The 18,745-nt window shown below is 42.8% G+C and overlaps 1 protein-coding gene across 11 annotated transcripts in view; it reads right to left on the reverse strand.

Moving 5' to 3' along the window:
- Positions 1-18,745, reverse strand: part of NTRK3 (neurotrophic receptor tyrosine kinase 3) — a 589,676-nt gene that overhangs the window by 44,877 nt on the left and 526,054 nt on the right. For all 11 annotated transcript variants that reach the window (XM_081964827.1, XM_081964824.1, XM_081964825.1 and 8 more), the window contains 2 exons: positions 15,086-15,258; positions 6,847-7,090 (listed from right to left, as the gene is read on the reverse strand). In XM_081964827.1, the coding sequence (XP_081820953.1) occupies positions 6,847-7,090; positions 15,086-15,258 (417 nt within the window). The remainder of the gene's footprint in view (positions 1-6,846; positions 7,091-15,085; positions 15,259-18,745) is intronic.

The raw sequence follows: 18,745 nt of genomic DNA on the forward strand, positions 1-18,745 counted from the left end.
CCTCTGACATACACATATCACTAAGTTTCACTGCCTCTCAGAAAAGCATATCAGAGGCAAAGTGACATGATGCTTCTGCCTTTGAAATGTGAAGGTTGAAAGAAAAAAACCCTGAATAAACAAGGGGGGGGGGAGATAGCTTTCTTTTGACTTTTCTCTCCCTTCTGCCAATTTATCTCCAATCTCTTTGTTTTTTTTTTTTTTTGAAAAATAATCTTCCATGCCCATAAAACAAAACCCTTCTGTCCTGTCAAAGCAGGATAAACAGCCTAGTGCATTCCTAGGCAATCTGCATTGGAAAGGACACATCTGTCTTAAAGCAGAACACGGAGAGGCTGAGGAGGAGCAGAACGCTGCCCTGCTTTTGTTACATAAAGGTCTGTTTGTTGTAGGCAGACGTGTAACGGGGAAATTAAGCAGTTCACCTTTTCGCAACTGCTTTGCATCTTATTTTGGGCTCCAGCCAGATGGTGCTTTCTCTTTCTTCCTTTGATTAAGAGGAGGAAGAAAAGAGGAAGACATACAAACAAACCAAAACAAACCCCAGAAGTGAAATCCTGAATCGTAAAGAGAGTCAAAACACCACAATGTATGCACCTGCACACATATACACAAGCATGCACGCACACACACAGAGAGAGACACACACACAGACATGCACAAACTGGGCGATAGGGAGCTCTGATACATTTTAATGAAGTTGTTAGCCTACGGAAAGCTTTGGACCTGTCGTGTCAATATTAACCTTCTGATGGAATCTTACACAGCTTTCTCTCTCCGGAGGATGATAAAGTGCTGAAATCTCCAGGGGAAATCGGCAGGAGAATTTACAATAACATTTAGCTAAAATCAGCTGAAATGAAAAGTTGGGCATGGGTTTTTTTGACCCAGAATGTAAAACTCTGGATGTATTACCGAAAATAAGCTTTCTCCGAAGCAGAGAGACCACTCGTGGTCACCAGCAGGAGTGGGGGGGGGACCTTAAAAATGTTACGTGGTTTCCAAAGCTGCACTGCACTATTCTATCAAAACCTAAAGTTGATTTTGCATCCAAATTTAGGAAGTGCAGGGAATAGATGGAGAGGGGTGCTATTCCCATTTGCTTCTCCATGTTCAGTCTGATTTTTGGCCACGTTGATCTGACATCTCAGATAAACCTTTTACAAGATGTTTTAGGTGGGATTTAGAGACTGGTGACTTTCCTTATACTGTATGTCTCCAAAAAAAAAAAAGATATTAAAAACTCAAAATGAATGGGCATTTTCAGGGGTGGGCTACTACAGGTTCGCCTGGGTATGGGAGAATGGGCCATGGCCAGTTTGGAGAACCTCAAAATCTCAAACTTCTTTGCTCCGCCCACCACGTCCTGCCACTGCCAACCCCACCACGCCCCTCCCAGGAGTCTCCACGCGGCCCATTTTGGGTGTGAGGTAAGTGCAGGGCCCATCCAGATACTCGGGGTGGGGGAAAAGCGGGCCTCCCGGAAGGCCTCCAGAACCCGAGGGAGGACATTTTGACTCAAGAAAAGTGTGCGGAGCCTGGGGAAGATGAAAACGCCCACCCCCCCATGGTGCAGGTGGTTGACTAGGCCACGCCCACAATGGTCATGCCCACCCATCAACTGAGTAGAGAACCTGTTGCTGAAATTTTTGAAGCCCACCCCTGGGCATTTTGTAACAACTTCTGAAGGCAAGCGGTTCCATTGGTTAATTGCTCTCACTGTTAGGAAATTTCTCCTTAGTTCTAAGTTGCTTCTCCCCTTGATTCATTTCCACCCATTACTTCTTTTCCTGCCCTCGGGTGCTTTGGAGAATAGCTTGACTCCCTCTTCTTTGGGGCAGCCCCTGAGATATTGGAACACTGCTATCATGTCACCCCTAGTCCTTCTTTTCACTAGACCAGACATACCCAATTCCTGCAACCCATCCAATCCTTTACCCCAACAAATTATCTGCTTGTCTAAACTTTGTCTGCCCCAGCTAGAGAGCACCTCACATGAGCCTAAATTGCCTATTATTTCTATTCTCATAATTTACACACAGTTACCAGTTACCCTTCCTATTGCTTTTTCCATAAGCCCCCTGTATTAAGTTTGCCGTAATCTCTTTCCACAGGTCACGGCCTCCAATCCTTTAATCATCTTTGTTGCCCTCCACTGGATTCCCTTTAATTTATCAATGTCTTTTCTTTAATGAAAGACCTAGCAAAAAATGCAAGGAGCGGCTTGTTCCAGAGTTATGCTTGTTTCTGGGAAAAAGAGAGAGAGAGGCTGTGGAAATCATGTGCTGGGCTGAAGGAAGAATGACTGGGAGTGGAATGTGGATAAATAAGTGTGGCGAATGCAGATGGAATAGTAAAGAAAAAGAGAGAAATAACCGAACCACTTTTCTAGGAAAATTGGACAGTGTCTATCAAGAGTTCTTTATAGTGAGATGGGCAACAGATACATTAAATAAATAAAACACGTATGCTTGTTTTTAAGGAATGCTTCTTATGGGTCAAATATGTATCTTTATGTGTGTTTGAAAGCATTCTCCCCAGGCGATCATCACCTTTTTGTGACAGTCATGGAAGGCTTCTATAGTTTGAGGGTGAGCCAAAAAAATAACAGAGTAACAGAATTGGAAGGGACCTTGGAGGTCTTCCAGTTCAACCCACTGCTCAAGGAGGAGATCCTATACCATTTCAGACAAACGGCTCTCCAACTTCCTCTTAAAAACCACAGTGATGGAGCACCACAACTTCTGAAGACAAGCCATGGTCTTCAGGCATAATATATGCAGTGTGTGCTGTGCATGTGTGGAAACCTTAACGTAAAGTTTGAGGTCATCAAGAGGTCCCATTTCTAATGAGGTGACATAGAGGTTCTACAGAGTTTCCATTTCAAACGAGGAATTCTTATAAATAGTGTACTGACTGCAGTCAGTCCAATACTTTTTTGCCAAGGTGGTGTTATCATTAACAAATCTTGCCCCCCAACTCTTTTGTGTAAAAGAATTGGCCTGATGATCAGTCCTCAGTCCTAATTTCTGAGCCACCAGATTCCCCAAACCTAGATGTTCTCTGGGCATCATGCGGAAATAAAGGCTTCCATTGTGCTTATGGTTTACATCAGGGGTGTCAAACTTGATTTCATTGAGGGCCGCATCAGGGTTGTGTTTGACTTCAGGGGTCCAGGGTGGGCGTGGCCAGGCCAAGCGAGGCCAGCTTGACATCACTCTTGTTAGGGGCACCTGTGGTGGCCCGAGCACTCTGCCAGTGAAAATGGGCTCCTGAGCTCCGTTTCTGGCGGTGACACCTCCTGCTACCGTCTGCCAATGAAAATGGAGCTGGGGGTGGGGTTATGCAGCCCTCCCAAGCTCTGTTTCTGGCTGCTATAGCCTTCTGCAACCCTCTGCCAGTGAAAACATAGCTTGGAGGGGCAATACAACCTAAACCAAGCTCCGTTTTCACTGGCAGAAGGACCATGGGCTGGTCCTTCACTGTTTCCAGATCTAAGCACCCCGCAGGCTGGATCCAGCCCCCGGGCCTTGAGTTTGACACCCCTGGTTTACATCATTATGGAAATCTTTTACAACTGTAGAACAGTTGAAGCATAGAGCAGAATGAAATGGCAATACTTTGCATGGTTGAATGTTTAGTTCACCGATATGGGGGAAACATCAAGGAAGTAGAAATGTGGAATGGATTGTGGATGAAAAATGGCTCCCAATATTCAAGATGGGTTTTCAGCTGATGTTGAATAGTCACAACAGAAGTTGAGGGGAAGGGTGGGGGAGAAGAAGAAGAAGAAACAGCAAGTAGTAGTTCAATTGTCCTTCAAATTTTAAATGCTGCTCGACTAATTTGCATCCTGTACTAGGAAGTGCATTGCTTCTTAGCTTTGGTTTCTTAAATATACCGTGTTTCCCGGTAGAAACGGTTTTATTTTCTTTTGACCCTTGAAATAAGCACTTGGCCTTATTTTTGGGGAGGTCTTATTATTGTTGAGGTGCAGGAGGTGGCGAGCGTGGTTACCTTATGGCTGCTGCTGTGTTGCAATATTTTCAGGGAGGGCTTATTTTAGCGCATGCACTCGAAAGCCTGATAGGGCTTATTATCCGGGGAGGTCTTATTTTCAGGGAAACAAGGTAGCAGATTCTATATTTTGAAGCCCAGCTTGATTGGACCTGCTTTACTGTTATAAATCAACCTTTTTTTTGTTGTTGTACTGAATCACATTTGTGAAATTCTGTCTCTTGGTGGGCTCAGCCAGTTTCATTCAGATGCATCTGCTAAAATAATTGGCAGAAGGATGTCATCACCTCATTAAGAATGGTGATGTTCTGTTTCCTTCCCTTGGAATCATTTGCACACAATGACACCCTGTTCTGACCCCAAATGTCCCAGAATCACATAGCATCTAGGCAGGACTGGGGGGATTAAGCAGTCACCAAATGCATGCCATCTAGTCTCAAAACTTGCCAAAATGTCCTTTCTAATTTGCTGCTCATTGAATGAATGTACATCTTTATTCAGCCCTGCCATGTTCCAGCACTGCACAATTAAAAGGTCCATGGACAAAAAGGAGAACAACAGCATGCCAAAGGGATGAGTCTCCTGAAACCTTTCTGCCTGAGATAAGACGCACCGGAGTATAAGACGCACCAAGGTTTTGAAGGGGCAAATAAAAAAAGTTTTTGCACTCTGCAAAACCTCCCCAAAACTGCCCGTTTTTCATGAAAATGGCCCCCATTTTTTTTTCCAAAAAAGAGGCATGGATAGCCTTTAGGGGGCTTGCAGAGTGCTCCTGGGGGGGGGGAGACAAAAATCAGCCTGTTTTTCATGAAAACGGGCCCGTTTTTATGTAAAAAAAAGGGCATGGAGCTTATAGAGTACTCCTGGGGGCTGTGGAGGTTAAATGGAGCAAAAAACAGGCCGTCTTTGGTCATTTCTGCCCTCCCCAGCCCCCAGGAGCTCTCTAAAAGCTTCCTAGAAGCTATCCATGCCCTGCACGGCCATTTTGCTGAAGGGGCAGGGTTTCAGGAGGCAAAAATTGCTGTATTCAGTGTATAAGACACGCCCAGATTTTCAGCCTCTTTTTGGAGGGAAAAAGGTGCGTCTTATACTCCGAAAAATATGGTAGTTCTCTTTACTTTGAAGGAGGCTTTTTTCAGCTGTTACGGTCAAGACGTAGACATGCAAAAATCCCTGATGAAAGTTTTTGATGCAATAATGGGGGGACCCCATATTTGATCCTCAGTTTGTTTACCTCTAAATTATATAAACTATAATAGGAACTGTAGGGTTTTGTGGGAACTCTATTCTCGGAATGGTTTAGTAACCAGTAGCCAATACTTAACATTTAATTATTTCAGAAGAATTTGAACGTTTATGTGTCTCTTTTTTCCCTAGACTGAATCATTTAGGCCAGGGGTCACCAACCTTTCAGACCTCAGGGACCACTAAATTCATAATTTTAAATTTGGCGGATCTGCTTAATGACCGGCGGGGTGGGCGTGGCAAGGTGGTCATGTGACTGGGTGGGTGTGGCCAACTCGATGTCACTCACATCGAGGGATGCCTTGCCAGCCTCTACTTGCCCCTCCCCTCCCAGCCACTCTTCGCCTCGATGCCCAGGCTCCTTAGGGCCCCAACAGGAAGCAGTTGTTGGAGCTAAGCAGCCACCATGAGAAAATGTTGGCAAAACAGTTCAGTTCAAATTGGATCTGACCAAGCAGGAGGCTCAGCAGAAGCTGAGGACTACAAGCATAGATTTTCCAAGCAGAGGGAAGACCTGTGGTAGTGCAAGGCCAGGTACCAGCCACTGGAGGCTCAATGGGCTGAGATGGTCAGCCAGTTCCAGCCCATGATGCAATCCCACTGGAACAAAGTCCTCTGGCTCTTCGCTACCAGTGGCACTTCCCTCCAGCCTTCGCCCAAAGCCCAGAAAAGAATTTCTGCCTCCATCTGCCCCACACAAAAAGCCACCAAAGAGGGAGACTTTCAGCAGTAACACAAGCATTCATTGCACACATTCGACCCAGGGGCTGTTGTTTGAGGACCCCTGATTTTTTGTTGGTCTTGTTGTATTCGGGTCTTTTCCCATGTAAGATTGAGATTGTCTTGGCAACGTTTCAGCGAGGTCTCGCTCGCCATCTTCAGGCTGGGTTTTGGTCTTAAAGTGTGATCGGAGTTGCCATCTTTCTATAAATCTTGGTGGGGGGATGGGGGGGGGTGGCTTTGTTTCAGTAAGTGGAATGATTGGTTGTGTGGCTGTATCATGATTGGTAAATTGGTGCTGATTGGTGCTGGCTGTGTGTCTATTGTTATTTCGTGTTGTAACGACCTGGGTGGTGGGTGGGGCTCGTTTGTTGACTAGGGCTGGTTTCCAGATGTCTGGGAGGTGGGAGGTGTCATTACATTTATTCATGTTGTGGGGGTGTTTCTCTATTTCCATAGCTTCCATAATTATTCATATATATATATATATATGAGTGTGTATATATATATATATATATATACACACACACACGCACACACATGGAAATAATTTTTCTGTGGACCACCAAAATTTTCCCAGTTGGTGACCACTGATCTAGGCCAGAATTGGAGTTTTAGTTATGTGACTTTATACCTAATACCTGAAGGTACCACCCTTCTTCTGCTGTTTGGACCTAGTAGTTTAAATCCCAAGGTATACTACATCAGAATTTGGGCATTCCATTGGTTGATTGCTATGGATAGAACCACCCCCTCATATAAATGGCACAGATACTAAGTGAGAGTCAGGAGAGACTCAATTTCTTTTCTCCAAACTCTGCTTGCGCCACTCGCTCCAACTGATCCCCCTCAAGCCTGCCTTACCCTGTAATAATCAGTGCTGTAGACATCTCTGGACATCCCAAAGTCTCCAATCTTCACCAGTAGATTAACTCCAACCAAGCAGTTTCTTGTGGCCAGGTCTCTGTGTACAAAGTGCTGGGAGGCCAGATAAACCATTCCCGAGGCGATCTGGCTAGCAATGTGCAGCATTTGAGAAAGTCCTAATTCCCCTTTGACTTGCCGAGGCTGTCCATCCACAAGGATCAATGCATCTGGCCCGTGTGCCCTGGAGAAGAGAAGACAGGGTCAAGTCCAACAGAGCAAATAACAGAACAACTGGCACCATTTCTTTCTTTCTTTCTTTTCTCTATAATGGTGCAGCCCGAGCATGTTTGCAGTAGCGCCTCCCGGATTCATTTTATTTTATCAATTTTTAGTACTCCCATTGGATCCTTTTTTTATTTAATTAACATTTTTTGGTGGAAATATCAGCGTAGAACACAATACAAACAAAACCGTTTGTTGCTGCTGAGAACTTAAAAAAGCATAATGGATAGATAGAATGATGATGATAGATAGATAGATAGATGATAGATAGATAGATAGATAGATAGATAGATGATAGACAGACAGACAGACAGACATCTATATATGTGTGTGTGTGTGTATGTATATGTATAATGGCTTTTACACCAGATACTTCTGACTTTTTTTGTGTGTCATAAGATACATGATAAAGTTATAATATCAACTTTTTAAATTATGGTAAATAATTGAACTGTGAGCCATCCAGAGTCCTTTGCTGAGATGGGCGGCTATAGAAATAGCAATAGCACTTTCAATAGCGCTCAGACTTATATACCGCTTCACAGTGCTTTACAGTCCTCTCTAAGCACTTTACAGAGTCAGCCTCTTGCCAGCAACAATCTGGGTCCTCATTTTACCAACCTCAGAAGGACGGAAGGCTGAGTCAACTTTGAGCCTGGTGAGATTTGAACTGCCCAATTGCAGTCAGCCGGCAGTCAGCAGAAGTAGCCCGCAGTACTGCTCTCTAATGACTGTGCCACCATGGCTCAAATAATTAATAAATATACTGACAAACAAAAAATAAATAAATACTAGCCATTTCTATAACAACAAACCCAATTAATTGTCAAAACCCAAAGTCAATGTTTTATTTTTGTCTCTTTCATGCAGAGAGTCCAGAAATGGTTTCCAAATCAGTAACAAAACTATTTACATTCTTGTCCCTAATTTAGGCAGTCAGCTTTGCCTTCTTTGTCAGATCCATCATCTTTTCAATCTATTCTTCCCTTGTGGGAACACCGTTTCTTTTTAGAGCAGATGTGCTCAAGTTTGTTGGAAGCATCAGGATGTGCCCTAATAAGATATATCACCTTCTTCTCTTGGGAAAGACAGCTAGGCTTTGTTGTTGGTTGCGAAGACATATCCGACCCATCACAACCCATAGAAAATGTTCCTCCAAGCCTTCCTGTCCTCTACCATCCTCTGGAGTCCATTTAAGCTCACACCGACTGCTTGGGTGACTCCATCCAGCCACCTCCTTCTTTGTCGTCCCCTTCTTTTTTTGCCCTCAATTTCTCCCAGCATTAGGCTCTTCTCCAGGAAGTCCTTCCTTCTCATTAGGTGGCCAAAGTACTTGAGTTTCCTCTTCAGGATCTGGCCTTCTATAGAGCAGTCAGGGTTGATCTCATCTAGGACTGACCAGTTTGATCGCCTTGCAATCCAAGGGACTCGCAGAACTCTTCTCCAGCACCAGAGTTCAAAGGCCTCAATTCTTTGGCCCTCAGCCTTTCTTATGGTCCAACTTCCACAGCCATACATTGCAACTGGGAAAACCATAGTCTTGGCTATACACACTTCTGTTGGCTACTTGTATTCTAAAAAAAAACTTTAGTTAAAATTCAATCTGGCTAACAATAGTTCAGAGAGGTTTTTTTTCTTTTTAATCATGAATTTTCTGTTCATGAGGCTTTAAAGCAACCTCTCCCAATCTGCAGTAGAGAATTACTAGTAGCCTTTCTAAGTAGCCTTTATCAGTAAAGGTGAGACATCTCTGGCCTCAGGGCTGCCTATCTGTTGCCTTGTGATGTGTCAAGATCAAAAATCTTACATCTAAATGTGGCTTGTTTGGGAACTGTGTGTGTGTGTGTGTGTGTGTGTGTGTGTGTGTGTGTGCGTGTATAAAGAGGAGAAGGATATACAAACAGTGTCTCAAATGCCTCTTGAGAAATATCGGCTAATATTTAATTGGGTTCTAATCTGAAGCTTGCATTGTAGTCTCATATTTTAAGCAAACACGGTACTTGGGGAAAACATGCATGCAGTACAAATGCAAAGGTCTCCCAGGGAAAAAAAAAGAACTGTTAAAAAAATCCTTTGAAATAATGTATGAATTTCAAGCTAAGCTGATTTTGCAAGATGAGGCAGACATAGAGGGTATTCTTGTAGGCCCACCAGCAGCCAGTGGAGCTGGCAGCAGATTTAGATAGTGAGGAAGTTGGGGAGGAACATGGGCCAGTCCTGGAGTCTGGGGAAGGCTCTGATGAGGGCTCTGTGTCGGAGGCAGAGAGGGGGCCAGAGCCATGTGCCAGTTATCAGCTGCCTTCAGAGACATCAGTGAGGCTGACGAACAGCTGGAGCCTGTTCCCAGTGTGCGCATGCGCAGAATTGCCAGACAAAGGGAACAGCTAAAGAACAGGGGTCGACTTGGTGGTAAAGCCACAGGTGGACGATGCATGGCCCCTCCCAGAGGAAATAAAAGAGGAGTGAAAAGGGAGTGGAGTTTGCAGGACAGTCTTAGTTTGCTTAATTGGTTTGTGACTCTCCAAGACTCCTTGCCAAGTTCTGCAGATATCGGCCTGGCAGCTCTCCAAGCCAGATAAGGTCTGTGACTGTAAATCCTCCCTTGAAAGACTGCTAGATATGAATGAGCAGAATTCATAGTAAATTAATAAAAGGGTTTTTTGTTGTGACAAGGAGTTTGCTTCATGCTCTTGGGAAGCCTCGGTGAGAACAGATTACCTCTCAACGTTTTAGAATGATGGATAGCCTGGTTGATGAAAATAAAGTCACAGCTTGGTAGCAGGTTGTCTCTGCTGCCAAAAATTGTGTTAAGAAACCGATTCAATTCACAATAGTATTGGTGAATACCGTCCTATTTTCATTATCCTTTCAAAATGCACCAAAATGGCCTTATAATGACATCAAGGCTATGAGCTAACCACACGTTGCACGGAGAAGCTGTTTGTTTCTCGTGAATTGCACCCTGAACACATGAAGGAGGTCTTCTCATCCAGCTCTGGAATCACACCTTTGCCGTTTGATCAATTGCTCAGCTTATCATCCATAGCAGCATTCCACCTGCTAGAAGTAGTGCCCCGGAGATCATTAATATGTGGTATAAGAACCGTGGGGCTGTGATTTTCTGCTGGCGTACAGCAATGTCTCTTTTGTGGCTCATTTCCTTTTTCTTTAAAACAGCTGCTGGCATTTTTACCTTTGTCAACAACAGCAGCAGCCTAGCCAAGACACACAAAAAAAGGAAAATTTCAATCGGCGAGGTTCTTTCTCTTCGGAGACCTAAGCTTCCTTCTGGCTTGCATAGAGCCCTGATTTTCCAACCTCCCCCGTGTTGATGAGATACGATAGGAATGATATATGATGAGGTTTGTATGCCATGGAATACGTCTAAGGTTCCCAACAGCTAACAATAATAAAATCATGCCATAGTAATAAATTAAAATGCCCAAGGTAAAAGCAGCAGGGAGCAACAGTGAAAAAGCAAACACAAACACAGTTGGGGGATATCCTCTTAGCTTCCATTTCTTCTCTGGAGCAGCTTTATGTTAGACAACTTCTGGAAGGCAACCACAGCAATGGGTAGTTTATCTTCCAGGGGGTTAGAATCAAAGGGAGGAAAATATTGGATTTCTAGTGAAATAGTTGCACTTTTACACAGGTGCCTCCTTAAAACAGGTGCCATCCCAAACCCTGCAGAGGGAATAAATTAAATAAGATGCCGCCTGAGGCATTGATTGTCTTCATAATTCAAAGATATGTTCAGAACGTCATGGGAAGGACTCACTTTTGAAGGAAAACAAAGCAATAATCATATGATTGAGAGTGGGGTTTTTTTTTTCAGTTTATGTATTGCAGTGAAAGCTTTTCTGTTGGAAAACTCAACATTTCCTTTTCTTATTGGGTTTTCAGTTTTATTTGAAAGGGATTTTTAAACTTCCGTCTTTTCCCAGCCAGGACTCAGATGCTCTCATTTGTCCCAAAGGTACTTTTTCCAAAGGGCAACTGGACTTTCTTGGTTTTTTTAAAAAAAAACTTTGTCCAAGCAGCTTCTTCAGTTCTAATTGACTGCTGGGGAATCCATTCTCACCAATCATTCTCCAACAGTCAGTTAGAATGGAAGAAGCTTCTTGGATGAGAAGTGAAGTGTTTTCAAAGGGGAAATAAGCCAAGAAAATCCAGTTGTCTTTTGAAAAAAGCACCTTTGGGACAACCATGTCCTGGATGATTGATAACCTCCATAAACATCTCTATGGCTAAAGAATGTAGATGGCCTTCTCAGAATGGCAGCTATGGAGGCTTGCTTGCTAAACAAGACAGTGGCAGGAGTCACATTTAGCATCATGCTCATTTGGTTTGTATACCAGTTGTAAACCAATATTTATGGCTTAACTTGGGCACTGAGGCTTATTAGTGTAGTGTAGTGTAGCATAGCATAGGGTAGGGTAGGGTAAGGTAGGGTTGTGTAGTGTAGTGTAGTGTAGTGTAGTGTAGTGTAGTGTAGTATAGTATAGTATAGTATAGTATAGTATAGTATAGCATAGCATAGCATAGCATAGCATAGCATAGCATAGCATAGCATAGCATAGCATAGCCTTTATTGTCATTGCACCATGTACACAACAAAATTATTCAGCAAACCATGGTTACACAACTTCTCATTTAATATGAAATGAACATATGTGAGTATGTTAAGTGATAGAGCTGCATGGTGGCTTAATGGTAAAGATGCTTGCCTCCCACTTGGAAGGTTGAGAATTCAATCTTAGGCAATGGAAGATGTTTCTCTCCTAGGATGCAAAGAAAAAAATATCTGCTGTGAACTCCATGTAGGCATCAGGAAGGGCATCTGGCCATTAAATGCTCAGCTCCATCCATTTGCCCCAACTCTACCACAAATTAAGGGATTACAGGGTCATAAAAAGGGAGTTGGTATGTTAAGTGGTCAGTCTAGTCTATACCCATTTCCTTCAATGAATCATTCCTTTGATTCATTGAAAGAAACAAAAATAGACTAGAGGGAATGATCAATCCTTACCTGTGCCTGAATGTTTACAGAACAGCAAGGAGAAAGCACTATCCTTCCTATTTCCTACAAACTAGCCATGTACCCAGAATCTTATGGGAACACTGAAAAGCCATTTTATTTGAACGAGTTTTTTTATGACAGTGCTTAGTCTAGATAGATGATGCTACTTTGGCCCTTTTAAGATATAACTACCTTATCAAGTGGATAATCCACCCGGCATTGTGCTATAAATGCACTAAAGAGTCATCAGCATTTTCGCCGGGAAAGAAAACCCAGTTAGCCTCTCCTTCAGACAACTAGCAAATATTGATGTCCCAAGCTGGGATTTTTGTATATAATGGTGGCAGGGATTGGAGGGGCTTTAAACGTTTGCCCCCATTGTGATCTCACTCAGTGTCTTTTTCAATTCTCCCATGAAGTGGGGAAGAAATCCTGCTCCTGGAACAAATGGTCTGGCTGACCTTGCTTGCATGGGGGAATATGTCAATATTCCTTTGTTAAATCTACTGGAACAAAGCTGTTGGCTTTTTGCTAGCTTGTCAGATTGACTTGGAAAATGCATTTAATCTCTCCGAGTTGCCCACATTTAGACAACAGGACTATAGGGGAAATGGAAACAGGAAAGATACATCAAGAATGACAGCTCTCTTCCAGTCATCCTGCAACTGGAGCCTGCAGTTTTCAGATCTTGCAAAGTATTCCTCTATTCCTTTGAAGAGGGCAAGGCTTGTTTCGGAAGCATCCCTATATTTCTTGTCCTTTGGATGCCAGCTGAAATAAATGAAATCTAGAGGAAAGACGTTTGCTTCCCCCCCCCCCCAGTCATGTGTCAGCTTTGACAACAGAATAATTGCCTTGGCAAAACCACAGACCTAGAAGTGGAGCTGCTATCTAAATTATTGACACAATTACTTTACAATCCTGCTTAACCAACGTAGCAGGAGAGGAAACAGACGCAAAAGTCCAATTACATAAATACTAGGAAATAACAAATAATCATTACTGGGGAAAAAATGGGAGCACCGTTGCATGAATTCTGGAACATTAGCCCTTGATTTCAACATTATGGAAGAACTGCCTCTCCATCCATTTGTATGTGTGTGTGTGTGTTCGGCTCTTGGCTGTTCCATGATGATGAAAAATTTGAGAAGGAACAAAATGCTGGTAAGATAGAGTGGCTAGGATTTTTTCTTTCTTTCTTTCTTTCTTTCTTTCTTTCTTTCTTTCTTTCTTTCTTTCTTTCTTTCTCTTTCTTTCTTTCTTTCTTTCTTTCTTTCTTTCTTTCTTTCTTTCTCTCTCTCTCTCTCTCTCTCTCTTTCTTTCTTTCTTTCTTTCTTTCTTTCTTTCTTTCTTGGAAAAGGAAAATCATCAAGTCCGGGAGCAGCTGGACCTTCTTGGCAACTTAATGATCAAGTAAGGCCAGAGTATAAGAAAGTATCAAGCCAGTGCATGCTAAAATCCTTCTGCAGATCCATACATCTCGAGGAAGCAAGAGGACAAAACCCAGAAGGAAAGGACTGAGAATCTCAGATTTATTGAAGAGCTGCCATAAATTGATGCTGCCAAAAATACAGCTAGGAGAAAAGTCTTGATAGTGAATTATTTTCAGTGAAGTAGCCCCACCTATCCAGTTTGTCATAAGATTTCTTGGCAGTGAAAGCTTTATGAGTTTCTTTGTCTGAAATGTTCCCTGAATGACAGTTGAGCTCTCCGTGGTTTTGGTCCCTAGTGCGAACCTTCTAGTCCATTTCCCTGGTTTAAGTCCTAATTTCTAACCAGTCACATAAAGATGCCCATGGCTTAATGTGACAGTGCCACAGACTTTCTTCTCATGTCTGTAAAGATGAAGGATACCACTATTTGTGTTGTTAGTCCCATATTTGCCTAGTAGCCACAGTCTTGTGGCCCACCAGCGGCCAGAGGAGCTGGCAGCAGATTCGGACAGTGAGGAGGTTGGGGAGGAAGATGGGCCAGTCCTGGAGTCTGGCGAAGGTGATGATGAGGGCTCTGTGTCGGAGGCAGAGAGGGGGCCAGAGCCATATGCCAGTTATCAGCTGCCTTCAGAGTCAGACATCAGTGAGGCAGAAGAACAGCTGGAGCCTGTTCCCAGTGTGCCCATGCGCAGAGTTGCCAGACGAAGGGAACAGCTAAAGAACGGGGGTCGACTTAGGAGTAAGGCCAGAGGAGGACGGTAAATGGCCCTTCCCAGAGAAAATGAAAGAGGAGCGAAAGGTGAATGGAGACAATTAGTTCGCTTAATTGGTCCATGACTCTTGAAGACTCCTTGCCAAGTTTTTGCTGGATGTGAATGAGCAGAATTCACAGTCAATTATTAAAAGGGTTTTTTGACGGGACCAGGAGTTTGCTTCATGCTCTTGGAAAGCCTCGGTCAGAACACACAGTTCCATGGAGGGTGGAAGGAGAAGAAAAGCAGTTTCACTGTGTCTGAACCTTGGTTGGATAGAAGGAATCAATCAATCAAAATAGAGCTTGAAGGGACCTTGGATGTCTTCTAATCCAATCTCAAGCAGGAGACCCTATAATATTTGAGGCACGTGGCTGTTCAATCTTCTCTTAAAATCCTCCAGTGATGGAGGAACCACAACGTCTGGACATAAACTGTTCCACTGGTTAATTGTCCTCACTGTTAGGAAGTTTCTCCTTAATTCCAGGTTGCTTCTCTCCTTGATTAGTTTCCATCCATTGCTTCTTGTCTTGCCTCCTGGTGATTTGAAAAATAATTTGACCCCCTCATTTTTGTGGCAGTCCCTCAAATACTGGAATGCTGCTATCATGTCACCCCTAGTCCTTCTTTTCTCTAGACTAGTCACCTGCAGTTTGAGGAAGTCAAGATATTTGCAGCCATGCCCCATCCCTCATATCCGTTTCCATTCTCCTCTTTTTACAACTCATAGTATATTTAACCTTTACCTCAGAAACTTATTCAAGTCTCCGTGCTTCATATATTCAAAGACCATGATGAGTGGGTCTCCGTCACCACAGACACCATAGAATTTCACAATGTGGTCATGCTGCAGGTTGGTGAGCAGCTCGGCCTCCCTCTGGAAGTCCTTCCGAGCAGCCAAAGTTGGGTCCTTGAGAGCCTAAAAAAAAAAAGAAGGAAACCAGGAGGTTGGATGGATGGATGGACTGGCAAGATGGTGAAAGTCATGAAAAATAACTTGCTTACAACTTCTTCTCAACTTATTGTCTATAACTCTCCCCATATCATTCTAGACAGATTTTAAAAAGAATTAGAATTGGTTTATACCGTGTGCCACATTAGATTAAAATGTGAGTTCTGAATATTGTTTAGAGTGAAAGCTAAGCAGGGCCAGCTCTATTTAGTCCTTTGAGGGAATAAGAATAGAATAGAATAGAATAGAATAGAATAGAATAGAATAGAGGAGAAGAGAAGAGAAAAGGAGTTGGAAGGGACCTTGGAAGTCTTCTAGTCCAACCCCCTGCTCAGGCAGGAAACCCTACACCACTTCAGACAAATGGTGATCCAACATCATCATAAAAACGTCCAGTGTTGGGGCATTCACAACTTCTGGAGGCAAGTTGTTCCACTGATTAATTGTTCTCACTGTCAGGAAATTTCTCTGTAGTTCTAAGTTGCTTCTCTCCTTGGTTAGTTTCCATCCATTGCTTCTTGTCCAATCTAAACCATCAGGAAATGCTAAGGATATAAGATAAAGGTTTTTCTAACACCTCCACCCCTCCAAATAATGGCAAACTACTTTGACATTGTTGCCAAGAAATCTGCATGGATGTGTTCACGAAGTTGCAAGTTGGTGAATTTGGAAAAAAGATTCTGTCCAATGCACCAGTATATTATCAGAACCCAGCCAACGTTTTAGTATGCTATATGAAACAAATCATTGTGTACATTTCATTTGCTTGGAGATAAAAAGTTATGTAAACACAAGAATGTTCCTTCCTATTCTATTTTGCTAACCATAACTTGGGTGATATGAAGCTAACGGTTGTACATGGAGCAAAAACAGATGAACCCTTTGGGATATGGGAAGCTGAGATCAACTGGCAGATGCTTCCAAGAGATATTCAATGCTGTGTGGAAATGTCTAAGATTGAACGTGATGTCTTTTCCATTCCATTCAAGGGATGGGTTATGTCACTGCGCTATGCTTCCTCTCATAACTTAAAAAGAAATAAGCTGGGCACATTTGCATGGAAACCTTGTGCCCGACCACAATGTGATTCTGGCTGTCACAGGTGATTCCTTGGCTATGTTCTAGATTAGTTAGCTAAGGCAAAAGCAACAAAATACCTTGACATTATAAACCAAGCAACCTAATGTAGTGAATTATACATGATAAAAGCTCATTGGATAAAGAATGCATGTGACTTTAATGGGTCACCAGAGCCTTCACTGCTTTGCTTTAGACAAGTTGTTCTTCTGTTTTGCTTTGCTAAGTGTCAAGGACAATGTTTTCACATCCCAAGTTCTTTATTACTTAGAAGCATGTTGGGATGAATTAAAATAGACAGCTATTGGCTCAGCAGAGGGACCAATGACAGAATACCTTTGAGGAGTTCGATTAAGGAGTCCTAGGAAATTACATTTCCCAGAGATCCTGATCCCAAGATGATATTGGGATATAAAATCAAGTTTCTCCTCTGCCAGTCCAGATAAGAGATCAAATCAATGAGGAAAACTTGCTTAGGAAAATGAGAATCGAATGAGCCCACGGATTTCCGTAGTCTTTAAGTTGTTGTGAGCTTTTGTCTTTGAGAAATAATGTAACATGAATCCATCTTGCATTAAGAGTCATTCTGGAATATACAGCCTCTAGGAGGCAAGTCACTTCCGTCCCCAACCTTAATCCTTTCCCCCCAAAGAGTTTGCAATCGGGCTGCCAAAATTGCCTCATTTTGCTGCTTAAGCTGAGCAGCAAGGGAGAGACCAGAAATGAGATGAAGCGTCGCGCGCAACCTGCATTAAGAAAGATGCAGTTTCTCCATCCCTGCCTTAAGCAAGGGAATGTTGCCTTGCCTTTTTAACAGGGTGCATGGTTTCTTTGCACAGGGGACACACAGTTCCCATGACATCCAGGACGCATGTATTCTCAGGCAATGGACTCAAGACATTGTGAAGGAACACAAAGATAACGTGATCAGAGAATGACCCAGAGGTGCTTTTTCAGGAGGCGACTGGACTTTCTTGTTGTCATTTTTTTTCTTTTGAAGGCATTTCACTTCTCATCCAAGACGCTTCTTTAGCTCTGACTGGATGGTGGGGAATGGAAGGATTTATATTCCTTGCAGACACCTCGTCATCTGCATCCTTTTAGCAGGTCGTTGAAGCACTTGGAAGTTTTATCTGAATCCTCAAGGTCACCGAAGAAGTGCTCCTAGTCCCCATAGTCTGCAATGTTTGAGACAACCACGACCTGGATGACTGAGAATCTCTATCTACAGACTATAAGAGAATGATGCTTTTCAATTGGATTGATTCTTGTATGTCTCAAGATTGGGATCAGTTTCCCCCCCCCTTTTTTTTTAAAAAAAACCCAGTAACTTGGAGCAAGTGTTAAGGAGGAAGTCTCTAAGATCCATCTTTCAGTCGTCCTTTATGATATCTACTAGGAAATCTACTAGGGAAAATCAGTGGGATTTCTTTGGTTAGCTTTTTCACATTTATGGGATTGTTGGTGACTTATGAGCTTGGTTGCTTTCTTGCGGATGCTTTATTGCCCAACTAGGTAACATCATCAGTGCAACTGATGAAATACCTGCAAGAAAACCACCAAGCTGAGAGAGCACCAACCATCCCCACAATTCCACCCTGAGCTACACATATTCTCTTCTATTCTTCATACCTAGAGTAGAATCAGATTGCTAACGACATCTATTAGATGATACATCTAATGAAACTAGGGCCTCAATGAAAGGTTGAGGAAAAAATGGGGAATTCTGGAGTTAATGCATTACAGAAACATGAACAATGCCAGCAATTATGAATGAATTTATCTGGATACCGGCGCTCAACTCATCACACTTGAGATTTCTCTCAACTTTTTGTTTCTTTGTCTGTTTTTCAAGTGTGTGTGTGTGTGTGTGTGTGTGTGTGTGTGAGAGAGAGAGAGAGAGAGAGAGAGAGAGAGAGAGAGAGAGAGAGAGAGAGAGAGAAAGAATGAACGAACGAACGAACGAACTAAATAACCTCAAAGGTAATAGCTTCCACTTATTTCTAGCCCAGTAAGAATCCAAATCTTACGACCTTAAAGGCAAAGACTCCATATCTCATTATTATGGCTCTTCCGAACCAATGCAACCTTTTATTTTGAAGAAACTGATTTTGCTGCATTTATTCTGAAGATGGATGTGCTCAAGGTAAAGAGGTTTCTTTTTTTTCATATGGCTGGATGGGAATTATGGATACTTGAAAAAAAAACTGCAGTCATAAAAGCAAGGCATTCACTCTTCATAATTTCCAAAGCCTTGTTTCCATTCTTTGTGCTTCATAATAATTTCCTGGGAGAATCAATCTCCCATTTGTATTGAAAGTGGCTTCTCAACCAAATTCTGGTTTGCTATGATTAGGTAATTTTGTCTAGTGCATGT

Source organism: Natrix helvetica (assembly GCF_964273705.1).
Source record: "Natrix helvetica genome assembly, chromosome: 12".
NCBI lineage: Eukaryota > Metazoa > Chordata > Lepidosauria > Squamata > Natricidae > Natrix > Natrix helvetica.